Source organism: Coregonus clupeaformis, unplaced genomic scaffold, assembly GCF_020615455.1.
Source record: "Coregonus clupeaformis isolate EN_2021a unplaced genomic scaffold, ASM2061545v1 scaf0416, whole genome shotgun sequence".
Taxonomy (NCBI): domain Eukaryota; kingdom Metazoa; phylum Chordata; class Actinopteri; order Salmoniformes; family Salmonidae; genus Coregonus; species Coregonus clupeaformis.
The window spans coordinates 93,745-107,500 of NW_025533871.1; the positions used below are offsets into that span (position 1 = coordinate 93,745).

At 45.1% G+C, this 13,756-nt stretch overlaps 1 protein-coding gene across 1 annotated transcript in view; it reads right to left on the reverse strand.

Annotated features, from left to right (window-relative positions):
- Nucleotides 1–314: 314 nt before the first annotated feature.
- Nucleotides 315–13,756, reverse strand: part of LOC121573340 (docking protein 4) — a 17,572-nt gene continuing 4,130 nt past the window's right edge. Inside the window, exons 2-8 of the mRNA XM_041885232.2 lie at nucleotides 9,911–10,018; nucleotides 9,171–9,285; nucleotides 8,935–9,054; nucleotides 3,611–3,800; nucleotides 2,851–2,989; nucleotides 2,641–2,755; nucleotides 315–2,442 (exon numbers count right to left, since the gene is read on the reverse strand). Of these exons, the coding sequence (XP_041741166.1) occupies nucleotides 2,300–2,442; nucleotides 2,641–2,755; nucleotides 2,851–2,989; nucleotides 3,611–3,800; nucleotides 8,935–9,054; nucleotides 9,171–9,285; nucleotides 9,911–10,018 (930 nt within the window). The 3' untranslated portion in view covers nucleotides 315–2,299. The remainder of the gene's footprint in view (nucleotides 2,443–2,640; nucleotides 2,756–2,850; nucleotides 2,990–3,610; nucleotides 3,801–8,934; nucleotides 9,055–9,170; nucleotides 9,286–9,910; nucleotides 10,019–13,756) is intronic.

A 13,756-nucleotide genomic window follows, 5' to 3' on the forward strand; every position in this document is an offset into this window, starting at 1 on the left:
GAGGTTGTGGACAGGTGTCTTTTATACTGATAACAAGTTCAAACAGGTGCCATTAATACAGGTAACGAGTGGAGGACAGAGGAGCCTCTTAAAGAAGAAGTTACAGGTCTGTGAGAGCCAGAAATCTTGCTTGTTTGTAGGTGACGAAATACTTATTTTCCACCATAATTTGCAAATAAATTCATTAAAAATCCTACAATGTGATTTTCTGGAAAAAAAATTCTCAATTTGTCTGTCATAGTTGACGTGTACCTATGATGAAAATTACAGGCCTCTCTCATCTTTTTAAGTGGGAGAACTTGCACAATTGGTGGCTGACTAAATACTTTTTTCCCCCACTGTATATATATATATTTCATATTAGTCCCATCTCTAACAACAGGGTGCATTAGTTGGGTTATATCCAAGTGTCACAAATGAATACACAGTTGGAAAGTCTTAGTTCATAGTCAGTCAAATCTGCTAATGTTGAGATGGGGTTTAAATAATTAGCTTATTAGTTATAAATCCAATCTGATGTCAGAACTGTGTAGAGGGCAGGTTTTATCCTTCCAACTATTAAAAACATGTTTTTCTCTCTTTGTGCAACAGTCATCTACTAACTAACCACCAGCAGTATCTAGGCTACAGTCCTAAAATAAAAGGACTCCATGTGAGGGTCCTCTGAGGCAGGTAACTAACCAACCTGCCCTAGATCTGTGCTTATCCCTCACATGACCCAAATTAAGAGCAATGGCTCCTGAATTATCAAAACACATTTAAAAGTAAGAAAAAAAAGTGCAAACATGTCCAGAACCATTTTGGTCTGGCGGTAACCCACCCCACACACCAGAATGTGAAACTAAAAACACAGGACATTAATAATGATTATCACAACTTCACTAGGTCATTATGCACTTGTGCCTGACAGGAATCTCAATGAGGAAACTAACTGAGGAGCCACACTATGACACAGCCTATGGTGTCTCCCTCAGACCAAGGATCTCTACAATAATAATGATGAGGTTTGAGGGAGTGGCTACATCTTTGTGACGTCTACATTTTAAAATCTAGCTTATTATTTACCATGTCTAAATTCTCTCTTAACATTTTTTAAAGTGGCCAAATGTCAGTAACTGTGTATCCCATTCATGCAGTACACACACACAGAGGACAGGGTTCCATTACCATATTATGAACAGCCCTGGATGGCTTCACAACCCAATGGCAGGAAACTAAGAGAAAACAACAAACAAAGTCACAACTTCAGAGGCATATGGTTCGACGGTTCCCTCCCTCCCTCTCTCTCATCATGCCTCTCTCTATCCTCCCAGAAAAATCTATGTCTATTTTCTTTATCAGACAGAACAGAATACAAGGCAAAGTCAGGTTGTTATGTCTGCTACAAGTTTTTTTTAAAGAAAGATGAAAGACAAGTGGTCCTTTGTTTCTCTGTGGAATTAGACCAGGTGTTTGGTTGGATGATAGTCCAGGGACAGTCCCTCTTCCACCCACACACACACAGAGTTGAAGAAGGAAGACAAGGTCAGTTCTTGGGAGGAAACTTTTGTCTTACATACGTGTCTGTCAGATTGAGGTTATGGGTTGGAGCGAGAGCCACAATCACTATCATGCTGGAGAGCAGGGATGGTAGGAAGGGGTCCTTCTGTTCTGCCCCCAAATAAGAGCTATATGGGGACGTCCTGAGCCCCTAACATTGAACTTTGCTAAGAGCTGGCATGAGGTACATGTAGAGGTCTGTTGCGAAGGGAGTTGAGGTGATGGAGAGCTGACTGAATCCCGTCAGAAAAATTAATAAATCACAGGGGTTAGAAGAGAGGACACCCACTAAATCACATCCTTAAAGCTCACACCCCTCCTCCTCCTGTTTGTCCTCTATGCCCACAGCAGAGCTGTTCATCTTCCTCCTCCGGGGCCATGCATAGAGAGAGAGAGATGCATCGTGACACAATGTCAGCTCACTAAGAGGCAACAAGCCACTGCTGGCTCGCACAATGCACTTTGCCCCCACAGTGAGGGATTCTGGGAGTTCCTTCAGGTAACCAGCCTTTGGCTCGTCCACTAGAGAGAAGACCAGAGGTGCTGTCACGTCCTGCTTCACAGAGCTCCCAGCTTTAGGGGAGGTCCTATGACCCCATGGGAGAGCCCACTCCCCACACCCCACCCTGATTGGCTGGAGGGTAGATGAGGGGGCGTGGAGTCGAGGTGAGTACTGCAGAGAAAGGAGAATGGGAGGAGTGCAGGGTACAGAGTAGGGGTATGGTGGAGGAGGCTAGCGGTCTGCAATGCACCCCTGGGATCACTGGCTGGGGTAGGTGGGGTAGCGGGCGGGGGAGTGTCGGCTGTGTGCCAGGGGCATGGTAGCGTGGCGTGGCTCTGAGGGCAGCCGGGTGGAGAGCAGGTCTGCATCAGCGCCAGTCTGAGAACCACCAAACATGTCACCTACAGGACAGGACAAGACACAAGAGACAGACGAGAAATAGTCATGTCTACAGGTGCAGCCTACTCCATAAGCTTCTGTATGATTCGTTAAACTCCAGACCCCATGTTCAAACGTTTACACTTTCCATATTCAGACCAATGTTCCCACTCTAGCCCCAGTGCTGTGTGGTTGAGATTGTAGTCTAGGCTGTGGTTTACCATGGGCTGGGTCCATGCCCCCCTGGGTGCCAGTGATATGGTGCCAGAAGGCACTGCGGGGCAGGATGGCCGTGGGGGTACAGGGGTAGGAGCCCGTCTCAGAACCTTTAGACAACTGACAGAGACAGAAAATACATAGAAAACACAGTATTATATAACCACCCGGGAGAATACTGCGTGTGTGTGTGTGTGTGTGTAACTGTGCCTTACTCTGCTGTTCTTCTCCATCTCCATCAGAACTCTCTTGTGCTGCTCAGCGATGGCCAGGGTGGAGGAGTGGACTCTCTGGTAGATCTGCTCTCCCTCCCGCGTCTGGAATGTGTACAGGCCTTCTCCACTGTCACACATCCTGGAACACACCAACACACACTGCTCAGTACAACATGCATGTGCATACAGGCCATAATATAGGCCATATCAACAATTCATCCTATATAGATATGTTTTTGCAAACAGTCCTTTTGCAGGCACACTGTATTTACCACAAATTGTTCTCAAGCAATTGACAGCCAATAATAATGCATCCTAACCACCACTAGGGGGCAGTGTGGGACTACGTTCTCCGTACTGACAGTACATCACCCTTATCTTTGTCCTTTGGAGGGCACCCTGCAAGTGGACCGAATCCTTTCTTTTCAAGTTTATCAAAGCGCAGGAGGAGATAAGAACGCCTTTCCTCTAATCTATTCAATCAATCTCTTTATGAGGCTCTGCCGGACAGGGCTCCTGTCCGTCTGCGTGTGTGTGTGTGCGCGCGCGCAAGTGCGAGCATGCGTGTGTGTGGTCTGTATGTGTTTTTCACCAAGCTATCTATGGGCTAGGCACAGACAACTGGTTACACAGTCCTGCTTTTCTGCAGCTTTGCGTTCTTCTCCCCATCCCTCACTCTCCATACCCCTCCCTCCTTCCCTCCCTCCCTCCCTCGCTCCCTCGCTCCCTCCCTCCCTCCCTCCCTCCCTCGCTCCCTCACCGTCCAGCCTCGAAGGTGAAGCGCGTGGCATCTCTTCCGTAGCGGCGCAGGGAGCAGAGCGGCCAGGTGACCAGTTTGGTGCGAGGGTTGTGGATGTCCCACAGGTAGATATTCTCATGGGTGATCTGCATCATACACTCTCCATAGATGTCCAGGTTAGGACAGGGCAGTAGGAACACATTGAAACGCTCTGACAGGGAGACAGGAAGGGATATTATTAGGAGAGAAGGAGAGTGATGGAGTGCTGCATCAGATGACCTGGCCTCCACAATCCCCCGACCTCAACCCAATTGAGATGGTTTGGGATGAGTCGGATGGTAGAGTGAAGGAAAAGCAGCCAACAAGTGCTCAGCATATGTTGGAACTCCTTCAAGGCTGTTGGAAAAGCATTCCAGTTGAAGCTGGTTGAGAGAATGCCAAGAATGTGCAAAGCTGTCATCAAGGCAAAGGGTGGCTATTTGAAGAATCTCAAATATATTTTGATTTGTTTAACACTTTTTGGTTACTACATGACGATGGAGTTGGTGCCATGCAAAGCCACAAAGTGGGTGAACAGGCTGAGGACACACCCCTGGGGGGCCCCTGTGTTAAGAGTCTGTGTGGAGGAGGTGTTGTTGCCTATCCTTACAGCCTGCGGTCTGCCCGTCAGGAAGTCCAGGATCCAGTTGCAGAGAGTGGTGTCCAGACCCAGGGCTCTGAGCTTGGTGTCGAGTTTGGAGGGAACTATAGTGTTGAATGCTGAACTGTAGTCAATGAACAGCATTCTCACATAGGTGTTCCTCTTGTCCAGATGTGTTACGTCCGTGTGAATAGCAATGGAAATGGCATCTTCCGTGGTTCTGTTGGAGTGGTAGGCAAATTAGAGTGGGTCCAGTGTTCCTGCCATGCTGGCCTTGATGTGGGCCATGACCAGCCTCTCGAAGCACTTCATGAGTGCTACGGAGGGATAGTCATTTGGGCATGTCACCTTGTTTTTCTTTGGCAATGGGATGATGGTGGTCTCCTTGAAGCAGGTGGCGAATGCAGGTTGAAGATGTCAGAAAAGACACCCGCCAGCTGGTCAGCACAAACTCTGAGGACGCCGTATTGAGAGTATTCACTCTTTTGAGAGTTTTCCTTACGTCAGCCTTGGAGAGCAAAATCACCTTGTGGTCTGGAGCAGCGAGAGTCTTCCTGGACGGCTTGGTATTGTCTGTCTCAAAGCGAGCATATAATGTGTTAAGCTCGTCGGGAGGGAGGCTTTGGTGGGCACCACACAGCTGGATTTGCCTTTGTAGTCTGTGATAGTCTGTAGTCCTTGCCACATGAGACGTGAGTCTGAGTTGTCGAACATCAATTCAAGTTTGAGTCTGTATTGTCTTTGTGCGTCACTAATGGATATGTGGCGCTCGTACGTGTTTGTCTTGTACACATTACGCGCCACTGAGTCATCTGGGTTCGCTCTTCTGACATTGAATGCTGCAGTACGGGCTCTCAGCATGGTATGGATATTTCTGTTCATCCAGGGTTTTTGGTTGTGGCATGTCTGAATTTTTATTGTGACTGTTGAATCTGGGTTTGGCAGATGCCAGGAGAACGCTACCTGCCCCAATGCATAGGGCCAACTGTAAAGTTTGGTGGAGGAGGAATAATGGTCTGGGGCTGTTTTTCATGGTTCGGGCTAGAGCCCTTAGTTCCAGTGAAGGGAAATCTTAACGCTACAGCATGCAATGACATTCTAGACGATTCTGTGCTTCCAACTTTGTGGCAATAGTTTGGGGAAAGTCCTTTCCTGATTCAGCATGACAATGCCCCCGTGCACAAAGCGATGTCCATACAGAAATGGTTTGTCGAGATCGCTGTGGAGGAACTTGACTGGCCTGCACAGAGCCCTGACCTCAACCCCATCGAACACCTTTGGGATTAATTGGAACGACGACTGCGAGCCAGGTCTAATCTCCCAACATCAGTGCCCAACCTCACTAATGTCCTTGTGGCTGAATGGAAGCAAGTCCTCGCAGCAATGTTCCAACATCTAGTGGAAAGCCTTCCCCGAAGAGTGGAGCCTGTTATAGCAGCAAAGGTGGGACCAATTCCATATTAATGCCCATGATTTTGGAATGCGATGTTCGACGAGCAGGCCATGTAGTGTACATGATCTGATTGGCCGATGTGGGGGTGGGGGATGGCTTTGTAAGCATCACAGATGTTTGTATATAATTTAAATGGTCCAGCACGTTGTTTCCTCTCATGGGGCAGGAAACATGTTGGTGATACTGTATTTTAAACATGCTTGGTTAAAATTACTCATGACAATAAAGACTGCTTCCAGGTGTGAGGATTCTTACATTTACATTTACATTTACGTCATTTAGCAGACGCTCTTATCCAGAGCGACTTACAAATTGGTGCATTCACCTTATAGCCAGTGGGATAACCACTTTACAATATGTTTATTATTTTTTTTGGGGGGGTGGGGTAAGGGGGGGTAGAAGGATTACTTTATCCTATCCCAGGTATTCCTTAAAGAGGTGGGGTTTCAAGTGTCTCCGGAAGGTGGTGAGTGACTCCGCTGTCCTAGCGTCGTGAGGGAGCTTGTTCCATCATTGGGGTGCCAGAGCAGCGAACAGTTTTGACTGGGCTGAGCGGGAACTGTGCTTCATCCCCATTACCTGTTGCAGGTAAGATTCTTGCTGGCTAATGTTCATGTACAGTTTGCTGAGTGCCACCTTGGTGTTTGCTTGTGGCGCTATGTACACAGCTGTAATAATATATGCTATAGCCTATAATGCAACATTTTTTGTGGCAAAACCATCAGCAGAGTTGAAAATGCGATGGAAACCCATTTAACTTGTAACGGTAATTTTGATGTGCACTACATCATCACACACAGCCTTTTATCCGCAACAAGTCCATTTGATGGAAACATCTTTGGTGGGAAATTGCGCATATTGTTTTTATGCCGATTTTTTTATATTCACATGAAATTCTGACGCCAATTAGATGGAAACCCAGCTAATGTAAACTGTTGTTTTGAGTGTGAAATTTCAACCACAGGATTATGCCATTATTGTAACCAATTTTCAACATAGACAAACTGTGTATAAAATATGTTGAATTTGTACCTTTGAAACAAAGTCTGATTTTCAACGTTTTATATATATATAAATACAACTATAGGCTGGGCAGCACCTCCTACTGGAGAGTCAATCTACAGCTACTCATTTGGTCTCCCATCCAGAGTTTTAACTAAGCCCTGGCCTGCTTAGCTTTTACATTTTTCACTAACTACTACCAATGTGCTATCATGGCAATGATAATCAAGAGACCTCTTAATTACTAAATATATTCACTGTTGCTATCGAAATCATTCCAAAGAGCAAATTAAATGTAACCATATTTTATAAATCATATATCAATTATACTATTTAGGCCTATATAGCATTTGCAAAGTCATCACCCACTATTGTTTCAACTCAAGCCACGGTTAAACTAAAAGTAGACAATACATATAATCTAGGCCTAGTGTTTCAAGCTTTGGTTGAATTCAAATGTAATCTCCAACTTAATCATTAATATGTTGTATTCACATCTCCATCTCAACCAAAAATCTAAGTTAAAGAATAGGAGTAAGTCAAATTAAAGTACATTTAAAGTTTGATTATATTAGATTTAGTCCTATTCTTTAACTTAGATTTTTGTTTAAGATGGAGACGTGAATCCAACATATAAATTATTAATTTGTAGACAAACTGGATATTGAATTGTGTTTGGTTGTCAACGCAACCAAATATCAACATTTGCAGGAGATGTATCTTCTGCTTGGATAGTTCCATTTGTGCAACTGACTTAGTATGGCTTTAAATCCATACGTTGGATTCACATCTCCATCTCAACCAAAATCTGAGTTAAAGAATAGGACTAAATCAAAATAAACTTTAAATGCACTTTAAATAAAGTTTGATTTGATTTAGTCCTATTCTTTAACTTTGATTCTTGGTTGAGATGGAGATGTGGATCCAACATATACATGATTAATTTGTAGACAAACTGGAATTTGTTGACAACCCAACACAATACAAAATCCCTTTTGCAATAGAGTAAATAGCCTATTAACTTGTCAACAAGTTAACAAATTATATGTTGGATTCACATCTCCAACTAAACCAAAAATAAAAGTTAAAGAATAGGATTAAGCCAGTGGCTCAGATGAAACTATCCAAGCATTAGATATCCTTCAAATGTTTATATTTTGTTACATTGTCAACCAAACACAATTCAATAATATTTTTGCAAGACAGTAAATAGCCTAAAGTTAAGGCTATCTTACAAACGTATGTAACAGTAGTTATTCAACCTTAAAATGACTAACACATCCATGGCCACATTTTGAGGTTAGCCTACTGTAACTATAAATGTCTTCTTATGTAATCATAGAAAGTGTGCATGTTCATGACAGCATGCAAAAGTTGCAAGGTCTGTAGAGATTTCACAATTGCTGTAATCATCTGCACAGAATCTCAAATGCCATTGATCACTTGCACTATGTACTTTTAATGTAATCTCAACTGCAATCCAGGTCATTTGGTTGTGCTGTTAGATGAAGCACAGTGATAACACATTAAGTTGTTGTATAAATACAAAATATCTGCCATTTATTCCCATTTGAACTTTGTTGTGCTTTTAAACGGTTGAAAGCGCAGCGATAACACATTTAGATGACAACTAAACCTAAATCAGACATTGTTGTTTTTCATTGGAATTTGGTTGTGCTTTTAGATGGTTGAAAGCATAGTGATAACTTATTGGGAATCCAACAACCTTCTGGCTGTCTTTTTGAGTTGGTGAATAAAGGTTGAAATCTCATTGATCAATGTCTCAACCATATATTACACAAATGTCCACGTTGAAATGACGTGGTGTGCCCAGTGGGATGTCTCTGTCAAAACAAAGACAGCATTCCCTGATGTCCCTCTGTGATTGAAGCCTTGCTCTGAGTTCAACGTTTTTTTTCCAGCAATAGGACATTAGCCATCAGGATACTACGAAGAGGAGGCTGTGTAGCCCATCTTTTCAGCCTAGCTTGGAGTCCCCATTCCTCTTCTTCGTCACCGGCGTTGCCTTTGGTCATCTTGGTCAGCAGCAACAGGTAAGCCCGCGTGGGGAACAAAGGATGAATGTAGTATTCCAGATCTGGAAGGCTGAGAGATCAGTGTGTAGCTTCCGATTCATGATCCAGAAGTGTTTGTCGATTGTAGGAAATTATTGCACAAAGACTCTGAGCAAACAAAGTAAAGCAAAGTGGAGCAGGACTGTGTCATGGTGCTAGTGAGACAGACACTCACCTGTATGTTCACACTGAACACCTGCCGCCAGCAGGTCCGGCTCTCCTAGACTGATGTCATTGAGGCGGGTCCCCAGGCATTCGATTGACAGGGTTTTGAACCACTCCTCTGCTTCTAGCTCTGAGTTTAGACCAATGGGGATGCAGAGAACGACGTCATAAAATAGGAAACTTCATAGAGGATTGTGCACTTTGAGAAAACATCTATTGCAATACAGTAGTTGTGGTGTGGAGTACCTGAGTCACAGGTGAACGTGCGCGAGGTGTCATCGGTAAAGACGATGGCTACCGCCTGGCGCTTGGTGTCCCTTGGGAGCCTTGTTACATTCTTCACATTGCTGATCTCTGTCACCTAGGCAACATGAGAGGTCAAGAGGTCAGACAAACATGGAGAGAGGTTGAAAGGGTCAGACAAGCTGTCTAAATACTGTATGATGTGCTGCCGGTTGGTCGGATTCAGTTTTCAGAGAGAAAGGAGAGGAGAGGAAGAGGGAGTGTTGTAGCCAGGTGTAGTGGGGGGCGGGATGTTTTGGAGGTCACCCCATCCTCAGACACTTCAGAGAGGCCTGGTTTCTGGCTGGGAGTGGGAGGCTGGCTTTGATGTGAGCAACGTCTGTGTTACTCTCATCTCCTTCAGCCTCCTGTGTGTGTGTGTGTGTGTGTGTGTGTGTGTGTGTGTGTGTGTGTGTGTGTGTGTGTGTGTGATCCCTCCAGACACGCACGTTTGCACCCTGCAGCTGCACAGGGGGGGCTCAGAGAACAGACTGACTGAATGACTGACTTTCTAATGCCACACACACACACACACACACACACACACACACACACACACACACACACACACACACACACTTATACAGCCTCAGATATATCACCCACTCACAGTAATACCATACGCACCACACAAAGACATCATCCTTCAAACTGACATTTGCCAATTGAAACGTGACTTATCATGCAGCACTCTCGGGGGGTACCTTAGGACAGACTCTGATGTAAGCTGACTTCTCATCAGTGTACTTCTCCAGTCTGCGTGGTCCTTTACTGGACGACTTCTTAAACACCAGCCAGCAGCGACGGTAAATCTGCAACACAAAAACAACAGTCAGTTAACATACTGCAACCAGCCACCCAACAGCAAGTCAATGTTAACATATCCACCCCATTCAAGCATAATGATTTACACTCTTTTGCTATCAAGAGCAGGCAAACAATGGTTGCCTCTGGTTTACCTGATCAATAAACCAGGAAGCATTATAAGAAAATCAAATAGCATTTAGTGATTAGCAATGAGTGACAGAGAGAGACAGAGAGAACAAGAGAGAAAGAGACAGGCAGAAAATGAGAAGGAGTGCGCCGGGTCCATGTCATCAGTCAAACATTATATATGCAAGACAATTCTATTATGCATATGATATTGAGTTAAGAGGCAGACAGAAGACACAAACACTCCTGACGGAATAATGAGAAATCCATCGCAGTAATGCGAACAGGCACACAGAGAAACACACACACACACACACACACACACACACACACACATCAATAAGAGAGCTATTGCTTTAGCTGCATTTATCCCCCTTATCTCTGTTATAAAAGGCAGGGCCTTTATTTTATTGATGTTCCACTGTCCTTCTGAAGCAAACCTCCTGTTGCCAGGGCAACCTCAGGACCTGTACAATACAGTACGGAGCGGCCAGGGCCAGCCATCCCTAAACCAATCCTCACATTCCTCTTTCCCTAACCCATTATCACACCCCTGTTTATTAGCTAGGGGCCACAGAGCCTGGGACAGTGAATCCCCTTAGCGCACTGACTCAGTTATAATGAATATAAAGACCCCAAACTGAGTGACAATGTCTCACTGCTGTTCACAGACAAACACCGGTGTCACTGTGACAGAGATAACAAGACCAATTAAATATGCAATTGTGTTTATCGATAGATTAAACAAGAGTGCCATCAACAAAGGCACCCCATAATGTGAGCATGCTCAAATGGAGACATGGTGAACGGAAAAAGCGTTGCTCTGATGTGGCGTTTTTAATTGGTGCAGTGAATTTGAACCTTGAGGAGAGAGGAAGCCTTCAAAGAGACTGCCTTGGCTGCTCTATTGCTGTTTGTCTGTCTGCTCCTGGTGTGTCAGCGGGATGAAAATGCTACCTTCAGCGGCATAGCTGACGGCGTGGTGAGAGCTGGTGCTCACCAGTCCATTATGTCTCAACGATATTAAGCTGTTCAATGGAGATTGACCTCTGTGTATCTGCCATCTAGCTCCTGGTTCTCCACAATGCTATTCCAAACCAATTGGCTCAGTTCTTCATTGGAGCTGTGGTCTACTATCGTGCCCCCCTCCGTTCTCCCCCTCCCCCCTTCCTCTCCTCCCTCAGCTCCAGCATTCAGAGCAATCAGGCCTTGCCAGACAAACTCACTGTGAAGCCTGGTAATTAAGCTAGTGGGTGGAGGAGCAGTAACAGAGAGGGTTAGACGAAAAAAGAAAGGGAGAGAGAAACAGAGGATATGGTAGACAGGGAAAGAGGGAGAGATAGAGAGGAGTGGGAGCAGTACATTCTGCTCTGATACCTTGGTATGAGGTACATTGGTTCATTAAATATGAGGAAGTGATGGACGTCACATCGTTCAGAACTAGACTGAATAGTCATGTATTAGCCTACCTTTCTCCCAAAAATATACTTTGAAGCAATCAAAAATCAATTTCAGTGTCTCTCTGATCATGTCACCTCTACTGCTTTTACTATGTGTTCAGCAGCAGGAACAGCCCATCTAGACACACACACACACACACGCCACCCTCCTCCTCCACCACCTCTGACTGAACACAGCAAACCCAAGGGCACAGGCCAGCCACCTTATCCACCTATGCTGTCACCAATTTCAAGGGTCTTTGTCCCCCAGAAGAGAGGAGCGATGCTCCCTGCCCTGTCGACCCAGGCCTAATGCATTTTAAACAGACTGACCCAGCCACCCAGCCAAGTCAAAAAGCACAGGTCCTGACAGCACCTATAGGGAGAATTACTCTGGCCACCACTGACAAACAGACAGAGAGAGAGAGAGAGAGAGAGAGAGAGAGAGAGAGAGAGAGAGAGAGAGAGAGAGAGAGAGAGAGAGAGAGAGAAATACATTTTGTCCCCACCTTTATCTGTTGAAAGCAAAGGTGCCTGTAACAATGAGATTTGTGGAGATGGTCTCCCATTGTATTCCAAATGTCCCTGCTCCCATGCCATTTCTGAACAGTGAAAAGGCAGTATTTTGTAGGTTGCAATTGATATTCCAGGCAGGTAGACATGGATTCCTTGTTTGCATGGCTCTCTCCCCTGAGGTGGAGCTAATCCCCTGTAAACAGGCCGGGAGGCGTGGGCTGAGTGAGTGAGTGAGTGAGTGGGTGAATGAGTGAGAGCTAGAGAACCTTGCATTAGTAGGGCATGAGTAAGGAACTATTGATCTCCCCAGTGTGGCCGATAAGAGAATGTGAAAAGTCAAGTCACACACTTACCGAAAGTGGGCTCAGCATTCATAAGGGTTATCAATGATCAATATCATAGCCATTACATCCCTTTAAGAACCCTTTCAGAGAGTGATATCTGAGCTCTTCTTTAGACACACTGACGGGAACACAAGACTCCACATACAGTGTAGTGTGTAAATACATTACACACAGACCCACACACGTGTACTACATCCTGCACCACTAATGTATCTTCCCTGGTCAGTGGTTTTGCTACTGCACTCAGATTGCCCTCCTCAGTATAATTGGTTCCACCCTGGTTCTCCTGCCCATCCCGGGCTCCCTGCTGCCCCAGAAGGAGCCAGAGGCGGTTAGCCTACATTAATCCCCCTAGCTCCCAGGAGATCCTGCCTGTCACAGCAGCCCAGTTTGGACAAGCCCCACCCCAGCCTGGTCCCAGGATTAATCGGCTAATAACGCTAACAGGTTGACACCACGCTGATATCCAGCGTATTATACAGCACACACACACACACACACACACACACACACACACATACACACAGGACAACACAAACACACAAAGGACAACACAAACACACAGGACAACACACAAAATGAGGTTAACTATCACAAACAGAGACAACACACAAAATCAGGACAACACACACAGGCACCAAAATACACACACACACACACACACACACACACACACAGGCTGTGTGGTTCAGAATATGAGAAATGTGCAGGTCTGAATAGAAAATGAATGGGAATGATTGGCACCATCTTATTCCAAATCTATTCACCTAGAAATCTGAAGGGGAAACATGAGTCACCATCCAATCTTTCTAAGCTGATCCCATTGGAAGCTCAAAATGACTGGCTCCTCAGGGGGCTGGCTCAGGTAGAGAAATAAAAATGGGGGATGAAAAAGGAGAGAAACAGGAATAGAGGAGAGAGATAGAAGAGAGAGCTAGATCTGTCACTGTAGCTGTGGGAACAGTCTCAGAGAGGCAGGGGGATTGTGAGGTGAAGGGAGTCCATTTGATTTCTGATGCTTGTTATTTTCAACTCCATTCTCCCTCCCATCAAAACAGTAGTTTGACCTAACTCCATTAGGATTGTCTGAATTTGAGAAAACAACGTTTTGAGGTTTCGCTGGCAATTTTTCCCAACCGCTGCCAGTTACAAGTGGTGAGGAAACAAAACCACGAATCCGTCTCGTGTCAGTGTAATATCTAGCTAGAGGCAATCTACGCATCATACAGTCGGCTCTGTTTATATAATGGAAAGGCACATGATCATTCTGACATTCCTAGACTAGACACACGGTGGTAGGTCAAAACAAGGAGAGATC